The following is a 17,808-nucleotide window of genomic DNA, read 5'->3' as shown; positions in this document are numbered from 1 at the left end:
GGTTGTTGCAGAAATACCAAAATTCTTGTCCCATCGGCAGCGTGAAGCAGAGCATACCTGGGACAGCATTTTACGGGAGTTATTTGGTACCTCCCAACCATGAAACACTCCTGTGACAAGAGGGATGGCAGAGCTCCCCTTTGCCAGCAGAAGTGTCCCACCCCAGCTGGAAAGCAGAAAATGTTGCTGCCGACTCTTGCTGAGCTCCCACTGTCTCCCTGGCGGTTCCTTTGCCCGCAGAGCTGAAGCTGGGCCCCTCCATGCTGCAGCTCCTGCAGTGCCTGGAGGGCAGTGGTGCAGCAGGGAGAAAGAAGAAGCATCAGCGAGGTCTCAATCCTTCATCTCCCAGCTGGACTGTGGGCTCTACCCATGGAGGCAGACGGCGGGGCCATGTTCCCTGTCCACGTCTGCACTCTGAAAGAAAAAGACGTGGATGGTTTGTGTCAGACTCCTTTTGTACCCTGTCTTTCCAGCAAGTTATTCTCCTGTTCCCACACTGCTCACGGGGCTGGTTTCAGCACTGATCCTTCCAGATTTCACTCAGGTCTCCTCCCTTTCCTGGTTACCTCTGCCACCTTCCTTCCTGAAGGAAGAACTTTTACCTGCATGACAGGAGCTGTAGCCAGGGACCTTGGGGACACAGAGGGCCTCTGTGACTGATGTCTAGGGAAGGACTGTTGACCTTCTCTTGCTTCCCACAGCACTAACCCAGGTGCAGGACAGGCCTGCAGTGAGCGGAGCTGCTTTTCCTCCCCTCCCTGATCAGTACCTCCACGCTTGGCACAACCCCTCCCCTGCCCACAGGTGCCCCATGTACTCGCTGTAGATGGGCGTCAGTGGATAAGAAATACCAGTGCCTCCAGCCCTGGTGGTGAGGACAGACACGCTGCTAAGAAAACCAGAGGGTCCTGGTCACAGCCAGCGCAGGGGGAGCAGTCCCTGCCACCCCACTCCTGCTCCTGTTCTGGCAGTGGGGCAGCTCCATCCATGGGTATGAGCCCTAGCTGAGCCCGGTCCCAGCGAAGCTTTCCCTACCATCCCATGCCTTCCCCAGAGCATATCCACCCCTCGCCAGCCAGGACACCTCCCGCAGCACGTCCTGCCCCTTCCCAGCCCCTGGGATTATGGATCCCCGGCTGTAAATACTGTAGAGGAAGAGCTGCCCATTTCGGCTGCCAGTGCGGTCTCGGTGTGTGCAGTGCTCCAGGCTCGCTCCATGCTTTCTGCCCTGCCCGTGCCTGAGTCCCACTCTTATAGTGCTCGCTGCCTGCACGGAATCTCCCCGGAGAGGGAAGGTTACATCAGGGGTGTTTTACACCGAAATACGCGTTACTGGCGTGGAAAGAGGAACGTGCAGTCCCAGCCTTTGTCATGGGCATTTCAGAGTTCCTCGTGACTATTAATAGAGACATCTACTGACGTCGGGGCTCGTCAGCTGCGGGTTTGCACAGCCCTGCGTGGGGACAGGCCACCTTCCTCCGCCGAAACTCCGGAAAACCCTTGTGGGCCCCGAGGAGCAGCCGAGGAAGGATGCGGGGGCAGGTCCCAAACCTCGTTCGGACCGTGCGTCTGGGTAGGACACCGGGGGAGGACACTGGCCCTGGCATCCCCAGCACCGGGAGAGGACACTGACTCCTGCATCCCCGGCTCCGGGGAGGACACTGACCGCAGCACCCCCGTCATTCACAGCGAGCATCTCGCACACAGCCCGGTCGGGAGCGAAGGGCTCTGCCCCCGATCCCGCCCCGGCCCCTGCGCTCCGCCCCGGGCCCGCGCCCAGTGCCCGCCCAGTGCCCGCCCGGTGCCCGCCCTGTGCCCGCCCGGTGCCCGCCCGGGGCATGGCGGCGGCGCGGGGCTGGCCGCGAAGGCTGGCGGCTGCCGCTGGGGCGCTGCCCGGCGGGGGCGGCCCGGGACGAGCCCCGGGACCGGCCCCGGACACGGCCGCCCCCGCCACAGCCGCGCTCTACGTGCACGTGAGCGGGGACACGGGGGGAGCCGGGTTTGTGTGTGTGCGGGGTGCCCGGGCAGTCACGGGTTTGCACCCGGGGGGACACACGTGGGTCCGGGGGCTTGCACTCCTTGAGGGGCGCGGGGCTGGCACAGGCGGAAGGTGAATGTGACTCCCCGGGGCTCACTCACACGTGGATGCGTGTGCGACCCCGGGGCTTAGGCACATCGGGGAGAGCCCAGCCTCGAACATGTCGTGGGGCTAGCCTGAACTGGGGGGTCCTCGAGCCGTACACATGAAGGGTCACACCTGTGGGTCGTGTGCCTTGTGGGGCAGGTGGGGGGCACTGAGGTCCATGCGCTGGGCTGGGGATGTCCCCCCTGGAAATGGAGTGGCTAGGGATGAGGACATGGCCGTCCCCCACACGCCCCGTGCCCGCAGTGGCCCTACTGCCGCAAGCGCTGCTCCTACTGCAACTTCAACACGTACGTGGTGCCGGCGGTGGACGAGGCGGCCGTGCGCGCCTGCCTGGTGCGGGAGGCACAGACCCTGCTCCGCCTCAGCCAGGTGCACAGGTGCGTGCGCAGGGTGGGCTCCGGGGGAGTGCTGGGCCCTTCCGTGCCCACCTGCAGCTTCCCACCCTCTGCCCCGCAGCGTCAGCTCCGTCTTCTTCGGCGGGGGCACCCCCAGCCTGGCCAGCCCCGGCACTGTTGCGGCAGTGCTGGAGGCGGTGGCGGGGGCTGCCCACCTTCCGGCTGGGGCTGAGGTCACGCTGGAGGCCAACCCCAGCTCCGCCAGCGCATCTGTCCTTGACGGCTTCAGGGCAGCTGGGGTCAACCGCCTCTCCATCGGCGTCCAGGTGAGAGGGGCTCCCCCCGCCGCAGCCTCCGCAGCCCCCCGCGACCGCATTGTCACCGTGCTCCCCTCGCAGTCCCTGGATGACGCCGAGCTGAGGATGCTGGGCCGGGAGCACACGGCGGCAGAGGCACGGAAGGCTGTGGAAGCGGCTCGGGGGCTCTTCCCTGGCCGAACCTCCATCGACCTCCTGTTTGGGCTGCCGGGACAGAGCCGGGACGCCTGGGCCCAGCGGCTGGAGGCGACCCTGAGGCTCTGTGACGACCACATCTCCCTGTACCAGCTGACGCTGGAGCGGGGCACGGCGCTGGCAGCGCAGGTCCGGGCCGGGGCCCTGCCCGCACCCCCCCAGGACCTGCTGGCTGACATGTACCACACGGCCCGGAGCGTGCTGGGGGCCGCTGGCTTCCGCCACTATGAGGTCTCCAATTTTGCACGGAAGGTGGGATGCCCCCCATGCTGTGTCCCCCAGTGTCATGCTGGTCCCCCAGCAGGCTCAGCCACTCCTCTCACCCCAGGGCGCCCTCAGCACCCACAACCTCTCATACTGGCGGGCTGAGCAGTACATCGGTGTGGGGCCAGGTAAGGGGGTGATGGGGGGCCAGTGTGGGGGGCAGTGTGTGGCTGTGTGCCCTGTGAACGCCGTTGTCCCCCTGCCGTGCTGCTGCAGGGGCCCATGGGCGCTTCGTGCTGCGGGCTGAGGGCGGCTGCAGCCGGGAGGCTCGAGTGCAGACCCTGGAGCCTGTGGCCTGGATGCGGGAGGTGCAGAGCCGGGGACACGGCACCAGGAGCCGGGCGGTGCTGAGCCCGCTGGAGCAGTGAGTGCTGGGGTCCCCCCCTGTGCCCCCTCCCTGTCTGTGCTGCCCCACAGCTCTCTGTGTCCCCACAGGCTGGAGGAGCTGCTCACCCTGGGACTGCGCACGGATGAAGGCATCACACACGAGGTGAGGAGCCATCTGTGGGGACACCCCACATCGACCCAACGCTGATCATAGAATGGTTTGGATTGGGTGGCACCTTAAGGCCCGTCTCGTTCCACCTCCTGTTGTGGGCAGGGACATCTTCCACTAGACCAGGTTGCTCTAAGCCCTGTCAAACCTGGCCTTGAACATTTCCAGGGATGTGGCATCCACAGCTTCTCTGGGCAACCTGTGTCAGGGCCTCACCACTGTCACAGGAGAATTTCTTCCCAAAATCTAATCCAAATCTGCTCCATCCATCCATCCATCCATCCATCCATCCATCCATCCATCCCTTTTCCCCTTCTCCAAAGCCCTCTTCAACTCTCCTGCAGCCCCTTTGGGTACTGGGATGTGGATGCCCCATCACTAACACCCTTCTCTTGCGCTGGGCACACAGCGCTGGGGGCGCTTCTCTCCGCAGCTCAGCCTGCAGGCCGTGTTTGGGGAGCCGGGGGAGGCTCGGGCACTGCAGCAGGAGGGCTGGCTTGTCCTGGACAGCGGGTGAGCCTCGGGGAGCTGTGGGCAGGGCCGGAGGTCTCCCTGAGGCACCGGCTCTCACCACCACCTCTTTCCCAGTGGCCTGCGGTGCACCTGGGCCGGCCTGGCCGTGCTGGACTCGCTGCTGCCCGCCCTGCTCTGGCAGCTGCAGCGGGTGCTGGGCGCTGCCCGGCGCCCACCGAGGGGGGCCCCGGCAGAGGAACGAGCCGGTGGCGGGGCGCGAGGGCTGTAAGCGGCCACAATGAATGATAATGAATAAAAACCACAAGAGCGGTGTGCTGGCTGAGGGGTGTTGGGCAGGGGCGCTGGCCGGGGGCGGTGTTACTGCGCGGGAGGCTCCCGTGTCCCGGCCTTCCGTCTGTCCTGAGGCCCGCTGTCCCCGCGCCCTGCTGTTTCTAGTCGCGGAGTGTCCTAGTGCCCAGTGTCCCTGGTGTCCGGGTATTCCGGAGCCCCGGCACCCCAGTATTCCGCTGCGTCCGCGGATCTCGGTGCCCCGCCACCCTGTGTTCGTGTTCCCGGTGTCCCGGGGCCGCAGCCTCCCCAGATCCTCAATGTCCCATTGTCCCCGGCCGTGCCGCAGCAGCACGGCGCATGCGTGCTGGCAGGCGGCGCATGCGCATAGCGGGCCGCGGCCGGGGGAGCGGTACCGCGAAGCGCCAGCAGGGGGCGGTGCCCGAGGCCGCTGCCGCCCCATCGGGGCCTATCCCGGCCTGTCGTGTCCCATCGCGGCCTGTCGTGTCCCATCGCGTTCCATCGCGGCCTGTCGCGGAGCGGGCGTGGTGCCGGTGCCCGGGACATGGCGTCGCGGGGGGGAGGTCGGTCTCGGAACCGGAGTCCTCCTGGTACGGCCGGGAGAAGGGTGCGGCTCAGCAGCCGCCGGGCCTGCGGCCTCGGCGGGGCCGCGGTTGGAGCGGCCGGAACCAGCCCCTTCCCCAGCCAGTGACCTCCTGTCATTATTTTGGATGTTTTGGTTTGAAAACCAGCAGATCCCACGGGGAGGGGCCCGCAGATTAAGGGGGAGCAGTCGCTGGAGGGATGCCCTGAGTTGGGCTTGGCCCGCAGGTGCCGGAGGAGCTGCCCCGCACCCGTTTGGATTTCAGAGCTGTTGTGGCCCCGAACAGCTTTGGAAAACCAGGGCTTTGTTATCCGAGTCGTGCAGGGAACCTGTGTGCTTGTACTTGCAGCTAGAGTTGGAAGCTTCCCAGGAATGCATTGTTCCACCTGCAGGGATCTGTATTTATTTGCATTTATCTTACCGTTGTCTTTCATCTGAATAAAATGTGAGACAATCCACTCCTACTTGACCCACTTTGGTCTTTGCAGCTTCTCAGAGGTTCACTCTTTCAATTACAAGAAATGCTGAATTTATTGTTTGTTGCAAGCTTAAAGAGAAATAATCCCAAAATACAGTTCAGCTGGAAATCATTAACCAGTCTGGGAGGAATATTGTCCTTCTTGGGAGACTGAAGAAGTCTCTTCGTCTGTTTTTTAGGCAAGAAGGAAAAGACTTTGGAACAACCTTATTCAACCACTGTAGAAGAGCCTGAGCCTGAGCCTGAGCCTGAGCCTGACCCTGAGCTTGTTCCATATGTTCTGCAAGGAGAGGACATCCAGGCCCTTGAAATAAGGGCGGAGGACCTGGAGAAAGTATGTATGAGTATTTTTACTGCTAGAAACAGCTGCCTTCACAGACACTCTCCTGTTGGGAGGACAGAGGGTGCTGCCCATTTACTTAAGCCAAAAGTCACTCCTGCAGCTGTATTCTCATGCCATTTTGTCTGTCAGGTTTTTTATCATGATAAAATGTCAGCTCATCAGGTTCAGTTGCTAAAAGTAAAGGATTATAAGTGCCTATAGAGCCCTTCAAATGGAAGGATAAGTCATCTGTATCTTCAAAATTACATTTTCAACTTTCTGATCTGTTAAGACCTGTAAGTTGTTTAGTAGCTCTCATGGCTTTCCTTCCAAAACTCAGATCACAGTATGTGAGTGGAAGCATTTGAGTGACACAGAAGCAGAAATCTCTTCTGGAAAGTGATTTAAAACTCTCCTTTTGTGCCCCTGTTATAAACCAAGATCCAGAGGAGTGAGACAGTAACTGAGTTGGTATCTGTACAGCTGTGTAAGGTGTCTTGTAGGGGAAGAATCACAGAAGATTTGCCTTGGAAAGAACCTGAAAACTCCTCTATTTCCACCCCCCCTGCCATGGACAGGAACACCTTCCACTATTCCAAGTTGTTCCAATCCCCATCCAGCATGGCCTTGGACACTTCCAGGGATGGGGCAGCCACAGCTTCTCTGGGCACCCTGTGCCAGGGCCTCACCACCTTCACAGAGAAGAATTTTTCCTGATGTGTAATCTAAACTTACTCTTCTTCATGCACATGGAATCCATTCCTTCCTTGTCCTGTTGTTACATGTCCATGTGAAAAGTCCCTGTGCAGGGCTCGAGCACCCTGACAGGAAGTGTGCTGCTATGGCTGCTGTGCATGTCCTGAAAGGATCAGCTGGAATGGAGGTGAGTCAGTGTGTGCCTCCCTGCCCTGTCCCTGTTCACCCCTGCAGCTCCACGCTCCGCGCCTCCCCCGCCGCGCTGCCAGGATTCCGGTTCGCAGGAATTACCTGGTCCGAAAATCCCGGCCCAAGGAGGTGGCACATCTCGTGGCACACCCTGTTCCCCCCAAGGCACCCATGGGACCACTGACTTTTCCTGGTAGGGTTCAACTTCACACCTTACCTCTGGGTTTTGGTTTTGCTAAGCAAAACTTTAGTGACCTGCCTCTGGGGTTGGGTGTTTTTATATGTGTGTTGTAGGATCGAGACAGTTTGATGATGGCTGTGAAGAGATCCTCCCTCATCACATTTTGGGAAGTCTCCAGGAGTTAAGGACGGAAGCCTTGGCCAAAAGAAACACTCGGGTTGGTTTGTGGAGTTAGGAAAATGGAGGTGCATAGAACTTTTCCAGAGGTAGAGTGTGGTGCCTGCAGTACCTTCCGATGCTTTCCAACACCTATCAGGAGCAGGGCAGGCCTAAGGTGTGGTTTTCCCAGCCTCATCACACTCTGGGGGAGGGTTTGCCTTTGGAGAAACTGCACCAGCAGGTTTTGGAGTCCTGTGTGCAGGACCAGGTCATGGAGGGAACAATTACACACGCTTCCTCTTCCCTATGTGCCCTGCTGATGGTGCCAGGGAAGAGCTGGTGTTGCAGCAATGCCATTGCTGGAGTCTCATTACTCAGATAAACACTTCCATTGTATCTTAGTGTGTCCCCACTGCCCTGGTTTCCTTCCTCTCAGATTGCTAATGTTACAGTGCTGTCAATCTGAAGAATTCTCCCCTCTCCCATTCCTGTTTTGGTTTGCACGGAGAGGTTCATTTAATGTTTCATTTCTCATCAGCTAGCAGATGCTATTAAGGTTCCTCATCCAGATGTTACTGCAGCAGCTTTAGAAGAGGAGCATGGAGGAGAGGAGAAAGAAAAGGCACATCAGGCCCAACTAACAGAGCACAAAGCTTTCCAGAACTGGAGCCATCATATGGCAATGAGGAAAAAGCAGGAGAAACACCTAGGAGGTGAGAAAAGCTATGGAGATCTCATTCTGTGAAATTCTGTGTGCAGGTGGAGAAGTTTGATGTCCCCACCCCAAATTGCAGCAGTCATTGCCCAGCAGGGTTAATCCTGTTGCCATTGCAGACTAATTCCATGTTCTCAGAGCTCCCACACTGCTCATGCTGTTGGCTCTGGATGTGGTAGGAAGGTGAGCTGGTGGCTCTGGCTGGGGAGAGGGCAGTGGGTTTGGCAGGGAACAGTGTAAGTGGGTTACAGGTGAACAATAACAGTTGTGGCAAAGGGTGTGCCCAGAAGTGCAGCACCAATGATGTGATGTTTTTTATTTATAGAAATTCTTCACAAGCCAGAGAATGAATTGCTGATGAACATGTCAGACAATTACAGGCAAATCCAGGAAGAACGTGACCTCATTGACCGGAGCCTCCCTGCCCTGTTTCCTGGAAAGGTGAGAGCCCCACTTCCTGTGTGTCCTGATTGTGCTGCTCTTGCCACACAGCACAGACACTCATTCTAAGTCATTCTCTGAAGTGCTGTCAGGAGATGTTTATCAAAGCCACTCTGAATCCCTCAGCTTGATGTCTGAGCAGAGCTTTCAGGGACATGAAAAATAAAAATCTGAATTGTGCTATCTATACCAGCCAGGGGAAAGTGGTGATGAGCAAGTGGCATTTCTTGATTCTCACTAAAGACTGTTGTGCCCTGGGAAGTGGCATGGGAACGTGTCACAATTGTTGTTCCAGGGGCAGAAATGCCTGATAACTTCAGACTTGGATTTTACTGATTGCTGTGGAGAAAAGGGCATGGGTAAGACAGGAGGGTTATGGGAGTATCATGTTAATTATTTTTTTCACATTTATAGCACTGTCAAAGAATTTGCATTTGTGTGAGGCTTTATTTTAATATCATTTAACCTTCATGTGCACTAGATAGAGGAAAGTTTGTCTGTGACAGCAGCCTGATAGAAATTTTGGCTTCCTCAGCAGAAATGGATAATTCATAGACTTTTAAAATGCTCATATAGTCAGGGTTAGACCTCTTCTTTTTAGCTTCAGGTACCTCTGAAAATAGCAGGTAGCTGCACCATTATCCACAACAATCAGTGGGAGCCTTGTTTGCCACCCTAGGGATACCGAGTGGGGAGCGAGTTCTGGAGCCTTCCTGAGCAAATTGGGGATGAACTCACCGGGCTGACCCTGACCCTGACCCGGACTGAATGTGGGCACCCAGAGCCTCTCACTCATGTGGGGAAACCCCGAACTGTCCAGAGGGAAACAGGTAAGGGAACACTGCAGAGAGGTGATCCCAAAGAAATGGGGCACAAGTGTGGAGAAGCAGCTCCTTCCCTGTTGAGCCTCCTCTGTAAAACACTACAAGGCCGAAGTTTGGCAGAGAATGAAATTTGATTAGGCGTGTGGGCGTGTAGGGAGTGAGCTCTTGTATTGGTATTTCCACAGGTCTGAAGCCTCCAAAGAAGATTCCTTGCCACCTAAACTGGGATAAGAGTCTTTTCCTGAAGCATCGACGGCAGGAGCTGCAGTCTCTCCTAGAGGAGCTGGGCTTTTATAAGCCGGTAAGACCAGAGGAACAAGGACATTGTTTGTGTCTCTTGTCAGCTGCTGTAGAGTAACCAAATTGTCAGGAGTTGGATCTGAAAAAAGCTTTAGGAAACTAAAACTTGGTCCCACAGTGTTTCTCGTGGAAGTTCCCACATTTCCAAAGGGCCACACTTATGAAAGAGTTGTCTGACCTCCTGAAGTGCTGCATGGAGTGGTCTAGGAGCCTCAGAATAGGACCCCAAACCAGCAGCATGCAGCTTCCAGGACCTAGGCAAAGAAAAACCTGCCAAGTAGTGGTGCAGGACTTTGATTTAGTGCTGTGGGGCAGAGGGAAGAGATCTTTACCCATGTGGAAGACACACTCTGAAATAATCTCCTGAAGGCAGGTGGCCCCTCCTCCTACAAACAGAGCATACCTCACTTTTTTAGTCTTTGAAACCTGTCTCTGAGGATGAGGAATGTGTGAAGGACACTTTCTCTGTGCATCATTGCTAGTGGGGAATGCAGTCAGCTAGGATTCTTGGGAATCTCAGAATTTGTTCTTTTCTGTGTCCCTTGAGCATGCCTCTAAAAACCATTGTAGGCGCAAGATATCACAACTTCACTTTACTTGGCTGAGTTGGTGCATTTGTCTGGTGTTTTAATGTCCTTTCTGTGTAAAAGAGCAACTGTGAGTTGATAATTTCTGTGTATGTCCAGGATCTGGAAGGACTGGAGGTGATTGGGAGAGGGCAGCCTTTCACATCTGTCTCAAGTAAGGCTTTTCTACCTACCACCATTTCTGAAGAGATTGAGATCCCGTAAGTTCTACTTTGTGGCAAAATAAAGAATTGTGGGTGTGCACCATCAGTCTGTGAGGATATCCTTAGCTGTTCTTATCCAGAATGGAGACAGGTCTCCACTGGGACACAATAAAAGGCATATTCTTATATTATAATCACTAGATCTTATATATAATCACTAGATTCTTATATTATAATCACCAGATCTAGGAGCCTTTGTGCCTTGTGGCCTTGTGTCTAAGGAGCAAGAATCAGAGAAAAGTTTTGTTGAGGCTCTTCCTCCAGTCTTCACTCTGTGTGGCTTCAGAGCTTAGATCATCCAGGGTGGGATTCTACTCTCAATTACCTCCATTTGATTGAATTTTTCTAGCCTTCCATCATTACTTTCCTAGTTTTCCCCATCCTGTCCATCTGTAACAGGCACAGCCTGAGAGCCTCTTGTCCTTTTTCACTCATGTGCTTAGACAGGTCTCATTCTTTAATATTTTGGCTGTCCTGTCCTCCTTGCCAGTGACATGCTGCTAGATGGGTTCACCACATCTGCAGGGCTCTGTCCCTAAAGAGAGTACTGTGTGAGAAAATAATAAACGGGATTATTTCTTACAGGGTCTTGTAATTCACCCCTGGTTCTCCCCCCTCTGGAAGTGAATTTCACTCCATGAAAGTGCTGGCTTTTGTTTTCTTTAACAGTGACTCCTTAGGTGACTCCTTCACTGAGGTTCCAGAAGCTGAAAAGGTTCCATCTTTAGTTTTCTGTGGCGAGCCTGCTCGTTGGATCAAGGGCATCACTGCTTGCAGGGTAACGTTGAGATTTTAATTGTTTAGTCAAGCTAAGCCTGTTTGAGCTCCTGTGTCACAGTTGTACAATAACTGTCATCCCAAAGCCACAGAATGGGGGACTTACTGTGAACATAGTAGAGTGTCCCTGTGTTTGCTCCAGAGAGATCTAGGAACAGATCTGGTTGTGGTGTGCTGTTCAGATTCCCAGGCTTTGTCTGTGAAATGGCCACTTCTTTGGACTTGCCTTACAAGTTCTCCTACCAAGGCTCAACCCCTTGTTTGAGCTATGACTTCATGCAGGACAAATCCTACCAGATAGAGTAGAAATTGTTCCTCTTCCTTGTAGAAGGAAATCGGTATTGCTGCCCGCCTCACCTTTGAGACTCTGGCTGGTGAGAAGGCTGAAAGCTTCCTGACAGTGACCAATGATGGCAGAGCTTCCATTTGGTACCACTGGATGAGGCTTCCCCAGCAGATCCCCTCCAGAGAAACCAGGGGGAGGAGAGTGCCCTGCTTTTACTTTGATACCAGACCAGGTATGAGACCTGCTGCTCTCCAAGACCTTTGTACCTCAAGCACAGAGCAGGAATTTGGGAGTTTCCTGGGATGTGGAGTCTGACTAATGGCAGAGCACTGCTGGGTGATTTCTCCTGAGGAAGCCACCCTGGGTGCCAGAACTGACTCACCCCAAAAGAGCTGTGCAAGGCAGATCCCTCTCCTGGAGCTTAAAGGAAAGGAGGTTGCTTCTGCTCTGAGTGTAAATGGGTGGAATATTGAGAAGTGAATAATTTTCTGGTGGCAAACGGGTCATAATCTTCTGGAGAGAAATTGAGCTTGCTGTAGAAGGAGAGTGCAATGGAAATAAGGCCAGTTCAGGAACATAGGGACTGAGAGTAAATCTGGAAGGCGAATGATAGCTGGATGAAGTGTGATAACCAGCTAAGCTATGGGGAAAGAGTCTCCTAGACAGTTAAGGACACTTGGGATGGTGTTGGAAAAAGGTCAGGCTAACCAGGTGGCTTCTTGCACACCCAATGCATTTTCTCTCTTATTTCAGGTGTAATTTTGCCTGGAGAAACTCTGAGGTTTTCTTTTATTTTCAAGTCAGAGAGAGCAGGCATTTTCAGCGAGCCCTGGGAATTTAGGACACATCCCCTGTTATTAGGAGGAGCTCTGCTTCAGGTGACCCTTTGGGGAATTGCTGTGTATGAGGATAAATTGGCTGTCTTCAGAGAGAAATTGGAGGTAACCAAGCATGTAGCTGGGTAACTGAGCTTTGAACTTTATATGCAAATAGAGGATAAGGGTGGGAGTGGACAACATGGTATTTTTATTGTTGTGCAATTACTGCTGAGAGTGAGATTTACAGAATGTCTGCACATACTTGAGCAGGTTTGCAAAATGACATGAGGAACTCTGCAGTCTATTGTAATGTTGTTACTAAAGACATGACTGTGTCTCCTAAAGTGTTCACACTGGTCCTTTAAAGAATGAAATTTCTGCTGGTAATTAATTTCATTATTTACTTAATGGGAAGGGGATTGACTGCTATACACTATGATAGCAGTTAAGGTATAAATTGAAAATTACACTATGCTTTGAAAAGTATAGTTTGGGGGCAGGATTTGTAGAGTTTATTTGAAAAGCTGTTGGAAGTATTGCTCTGCTCAGCAGGGTTTGCAGTTGTTCGTGTCCTTTAACTCTGTATAATGAATAGTGTGGTTACAGGTGGGACTGAGTTTGTGTGTTTGCATATGGAATGGGGACTGACACGTGTTGTTCTTGCTGTGGTGTCTCAGAGTGAGCTGGCTGCTCGAGAAGGTGCTACCATAGTGAGAGAATGTGTGAATGAGCTTCTTAAGCCAATTCGGACCCCCGAGCGCACCCCATCCCCTGTGGATGCCTGTGTCACAGAGGAGGAGCTGTTCCACAGGATAAACCCCAAGGTGATGTTTGCTCTTGGATGGACTGCACAGCTGAAATAAGTGGGGAGGGCAGACCCATGGGGCTGCTGCGTGCCTGGGTTCTGGAGCTGGCTGTCTGCCATGGAGGCTTTAACAGCTGGGTTTGAAGAGGGAAGGTGCAGCTCACGTTTACCTTTCCCCCATTGTCACAGTTGCATTATCAGCATCAAGTGGTAAAGCAGCTGCATAAACTATGGAGACAGCACCTGACTGTGCCTTCAGTGTTGGAGGAGGAAGTGCCCTTGGAGCAGAGGAGCACTGCAGAGGACGTGGAGTATCAGGAGAGCCCCTTGGAGCCTCCCTCTGTCCGGAGCAGCACCACTGAGCTCCCGTGTGGGAAGCATGCATCAGAGGATGCTCCAAGGGAAAAGAGCACTGAGGAGGAAGAAGCAGGTCCTTCAGGATGGAACCTTTCCCTCGATGACTTTAAACAGGTGGGAACCTCTGTTCCCACATGCTGATGGTGTGTTAATTCCCCTACAAACAGCCCAGCCTGCCCCAGTGTGGGCCCTCCTAAAGGGCTGCTGCCAACATGCTGGGAGTTTGCAAGATTTATGATGTGTGTTGGCTCTGCTGACCACACCCTCAGTGCTCTTGTAAAGAGATTCCCAAGAGAGGCTTTGTGGGCTGTTGTGTGAAGAAGAAAAGAGAAGCACACAATATAATAGATATTTTAAGCTCTTCTCCCCGTTAGCTTTCTGTCAGCCCAGGATTGAATGTGGGGGCAGGCTGGGCTTACAGCCTCCTGTGGCTCCCCCAAGGGCTCTTCTCCTTGGAGAGCCCTTCCTATTCATCAGAGAACTAGGGGGGCACTCATGACAGGCTGTGGATAAAATACAGACCTCCTTTTATTAAAGCAAGAGTGCTTTGGATTCTGTCAATGGTTTTTCTGTAGTGCTCTCTTGGAAATCTCTCTGTTGTTTTTATAACTAAGCTTTACTAGGGAGCCTTCTAGCTTGATAGAATCCCTGTTTCCCAGAACACCTGAAGTTGCAAAGGGGCTTAATATCAGTCTGATGAGGGAATCTGGGTTTGTTGTGCACATCTTGGGTACCTTGGCCATATCCTAGCTGTGTAGGAAGCCCCATCTGGGTGTGTATGTGCCCAGTGCAGCCTGGGTTCAGACTGGTGTCCAGGAAGAGAGCTGTGGGCTGCTCCACTGAGCTCAGGGCCTGGGAATAAAGACTGAGAAGTGTTCCACAGCCCCTGTGAATTTTCTTTCACAGGCTATAATGTCAATCTCCGGGGAGGAGCAGCAGGAAGAAGCACTGACCCAGCTCAATAAGGCAGCTCTGCAGCTTTGTGTTGAACAGAGGCCAACTCAGTTAGACCTTCTGTATCCACTCTGGTGGGTTACCTTTGCAAGGAAAAGCTTGTGAAAACATTGTGTGATCAACAGCCTCAGCAAGCTCTCTTGCAAGTGTTGTGATTCAGAGTGCACATAATTATAGGAGGTCTAGAAGTCATCTTTACACTCTGGTTTTTTATAGCTTAATTGTAGCAGCTGTCTAGGACCCAAATGCCTTTTTTTTTTTTCCTGGAGATAAGTTTAGAATATTAAATGCATGTAATTTTGGAGAGTGTACAAGATTATTTCTGGCAAGACTATTCCAGTCTGTATTTATGAAACCTTTGGGTATTTTCTGTACCCTTTTACTCATATAACTGTCTCCTCCCTCATACAGTCTCTCTGTTCTTTGCTTAGGCTTTCAGACTGTAAACATATCAACAGCTTTGAGCTGCTTCTAAATTAGAAGGATGCAGGTTCCTCTTGGTAAACACAGAGCAGGTAGATTTACCAATGTGTGTCATGTTGAAGAGCAGACCTAGTTTCACAGTAATATTTATGGGTTCCTGGGAGCCTGTTGATTTGCAAACCATTGAGACCTCCGAGGGCTCTAACATGAAGAAAGCAATTTAGGATCCCCCTGCACAGATATTTAGACAGTGGGTGCTGTTTTGTTGGTTTAGTTGCACTGTCAGCTATGAGGTACCTTCACTTCTGGGACAGGCTCAAACCATGTGGCAGCTGCTGCACTGTCTCCCTTCTGATCCTGACCATTTTCTCAGCCTCCAGCTGTGGCGTGGAGCAATTGATGACTTGGTGAGTCACTCTCTGAGGCTGAGATCCGTGCTTGGTTTGGTTAAGAAGGACATCTATGCAGAAGCTGTTCCAGAGGAAACAGGTAAATGGTGGTTTTACCACAGCAACTGCTTTCTGTGGGCTGTTGGAAATGCAAAAAACATGATGAATTTAAACTGAAATGTCATTTTCAACATGTCTCCCTGAGGAAGAAGCATCAGGAAAATAACTGGCAGATTGTGTGACAGTAACAATACTAATTGGGATCTGTGGTTTGGCATCAGGAAAAAAACATCCCCACAAAAAAAGCCTTTTAATTCAGCTAGGCCCAGCCATGGTTTTCATACAGACTGACCCAGCAAATACTGCCTCAATGAGACCTCTTCATACCTTATTTAAACAAATAAGTCTTCAAGGTATTGTTTTTCAGTGCAGTACATCTCAGATTAACAAAAAGAGGATAATATATTGCAAAAGTAATACATTCCCACTGTGCTAGTGCAGTGGGATGGACTTTCTGGATGTGTTAATGCTTTTGGTTAATTGAAATCCTTTATTTTGTAGAGGAAGTAAAGCAAGGAGGAGCAAAAAAAGGAGGAAAGGAAGACAAAATAGCTACTAAGAAAGAAGAGAAAAAGGATAAAGAAGGCAAAAAAAGTAGAGCGGCATCAGGAAGGGAGAAAGCAGTAGGTGTTGGGATGCCTGGTGAACCCTGAGTGCTGGGAACAGTGTGATCATCCTGAGGTTGTGTATCCTGAGTTTGAACTAATTTCCAACCCAGTGCAAGAGGTGCTGCTGCTGGGAGATGCATCTTGAAGCAGTCTGATCAGTGTCCTGACTTATGTCCCATTTTTCCTTGGTCTGTCCCTGACTGGGATCATTCAGGCAGTAGAAAGCTGAAAGCAAAAGATGAGAATCAAGTGTCTTCCATTTCTGTGCAGGCCATGAAAGGAGCAGAGTCCGTCAGAGGAAGACATGAGAAGCACAAGGTGAAAGAGGTGAAAGAGGAAGCTGCAACTCCAGTTGTGGCAGCAGAGCCTGTCCAGGAGCAGGTGGACCCCGTTTCACTTGAAGCATACCGGGAAAAGCTCTACATTGAAGTGAGTCTGACCAAAGCTTGTGTCGTTGGCAGGGTTTTGTTCTTTTCTTGTAAGGCACACTGAGGCTCAGGGGGAGAGGCAAGCATTTTGTTAAACTCAGAAAACTGGCAGACATATGTCCCTTGTGCTGCAGCAAGGTAAGTGTGAAATCCAAATTAATTTGTTTCAGCTTGGAATCTGTTAGCAGAAATCCAGCCATCACATAGCCACATGCGGGACTTCTATCTGGGATGTCTTTAGCATTGCTTGCAGACTCTGGAGGGATCAGCTGAATTAATTGTACCTCAGATAATGTTAAACACACTTCATAGCCAGGGAAGTTATTACTAGAGCTCTGACAGCAGAAGGCTCCCACTTCTATGTGGTTGTGTGTGTACCCATATGAAAATGTACCTCAGAAACCATCTCTGTCAGTCTCAGCCTCAGGATTTCCTCATGTGTTTTCACTGCAGCTGTCTTTGAATTTCTACAGGTTTACAGGCTGCTGGATTCAATGGTGAGCAAAATGGTGTCTTTATTTGAGGATCTGAAGGAGCAACATGCTCTGAAGTGGGAGTGAAGCCCTTTGTATGTAGAAATAGACTTGCTTTTAAAAAAATAAAATAAATAACCATATTTACACAGATGGAGTGGAGATTCTTCTTTCTGAAGTGATTCAGTGGTTACAAATACTGAGCTGCTTCTTTTCTGACACACTCTGATGTGAGACTATTGCTAGATCATCTGTTACTGCTACAGATGATGCTTCCCAAGAAGAGACAAGGCAAGAAGTATCACCACTCAGAAAACATTAGGCCTGGAAAATACTGGTATTTCTGCTAAAGGAGAATTTAAAAGTGCCAGTTAACATGAGGTATATTCTTTGTGTCTTGATTGTGCTTTGCTAGCAGATGAGTGAACAGGATGTCCTTGTACTCATGAATACTGGTACCAGGAGAGTGGACAAATCCATCCTGGGTTTTAGCTTATTTTGGGCATCTTGTCCAGTCTCCCTTTGGGACTTGCTGACAGGAGGCTTCTCTGAGGCATTCTGGATCCCAGTGAGAACACTGTCCCAAGGGGTGTGCCACCCTGCCTGGTTTTGCACTCTCAGATTTCCTTCTTGTGCTGATCTTGCCATCTCTTTCCATTGAGCTCCAGGTACCCACACCCCATCCTGAGCCAGGTTTTGCATGCTTCCTTCCAACACTAATCACTCTTAAATGAGTAAAATTTGTGCTATAAAAGTTGTGAGCCATGCTAAGTCCTCATGTTAGAGCCACCCCTCCTGTCTGTCCATCTGCCTGTGTGCCTGGGCTCCATCACCATTTTCCATCTGTGTGCATCACTGCTGAATGGGGCTTTTTGTGGAGGCATCCCAGGCCTGAGTGTGGCACATTGGGCTTGGAGCAGGTTCTCAGGGCAGAGTGAGCTCTGTGTGGGGTCTGTCTTGGCCTGGTGTCAGTAAGTGCCACCTTCCTGCTAAAGTTGCTGGGCAGCATTCCCCAGAAAGGCTTTGGCCCTGTAGAGCAGTGACATCAGTGCAGATCATTAACTGGGGATGCTGATCCCGCTGGAGCTCTTAAGCAGCAGATGCCTGTCCATGCTCAGCATGGCTCAGCCATGAGTTCAGTGCTCCAGGTGTGCCCCTTGGGCACATGGCCCTGTCCCTGGGCCTGCAGCTGCACACGTAGTGTGAAATGACTGCTCCTTCTGCTGCACTGGTGTCT

General features: G+C 52.3%; 2 protein-coding genes across 2 annotated transcripts; both read left to right on the top strand.

Annotated features, from left to right (window-relative positions):
* Positions 1–1,838: 1,838 nt before the first annotated feature.
* On the top strand, positions 1,839–4,538 carry RSAD1 (radical S-adenosyl methionine domain containing 1). The gene is made up of 9 exons (XM_054278856.1): positions 1,839–1,973; positions 2,390–2,523; positions 2,603–2,807; positions 2,880–3,245; positions 3,322–3,385; positions 3,474–3,621; positions 3,693–3,747; positions 4,163–4,266; positions 4,342–4,538. The coding sequence occupies exons 1-9, from the start codon at positions 1,839–1,841 to the stop codon at positions 4,493–4,495; spliced, it is 1,365 nt and encodes a 454-aa protein (XP_054134831.1). The 3' UTR covers positions 4,496–4,538.
* A 316-nt stretch (positions 4,539–4,854) lies between these two features.
* Positions 4,855–16,679, top strand: MYCBPAP (MYCBP associated protein). Its single transcript, XM_054278857.1, is given in 20 exon segments — positions 4,855–4,866; positions 4,868–5,105; positions 5,756–5,910; positions 6,829–6,976; positions 7,078–7,181; positions 7,662–7,836; positions 8,164–8,279; positions 8,959–9,109; positions 9,289–9,404; positions 10,090–10,190; positions 10,863–10,971; positions 11,299–11,488; positions 12,010–12,197; positions 12,752–12,898; positions 13,069–13,350; positions 14,143–14,264; positions 14,987–15,102; positions 15,564–15,677; positions 15,873–16,099; positions 16,572–16,679. Coding segments are annotated over 20 exon segments (2,898 nt in total). The 3' UTR covers positions 16,659–16,679.
* Positions 16,680–17,808: the final 1,129 nt, after the last annotated feature.

The sequence above is a fragment of the Melozone crissalis genome, unplaced genomic scaffold (assembly GCF_028551555.1).
Source record: "Melozone crissalis strain CALT ecotype California unplaced genomic scaffold, PUWL_Pcris_2 ptg000026l_1, whole genome shotgun sequence".
Classification (NCBI taxonomy): Eukaryota; Metazoa; Chordata; class Aves; order Passeriformes; family Passerellidae; genus Melozone; species Melozone crissalis.
The sequence above is the reverse complement of the archived record's forward strand: the minus strand, read 5'-3'. Positions and strand labels throughout refer to the sequence as shown.

Coding starts and splice junctions, on each gene's coding strand:
- RSAD1 (XM_054278856.1), top strand. CDS start 1,839: ATGGCGGCGGCGCGGGGCTGGCCGCGAAGGCTGGCGGCTGCCGCTGGG. Junction 1,974..2,389: donor CAGCCGCGCTCTACGTGCAC/GTGAGCGGGGAC, acceptor CCGTGCCCGCAG/TGGCCCTACTGCCGCAAGCG. Junction 3,246..3,321: donor TCTCCAATTTTGCACGGAAG/GTGGGATGCCCC, acceptor CTCTCACCCCAG/GGCGCCCTCAGCACCCACAA.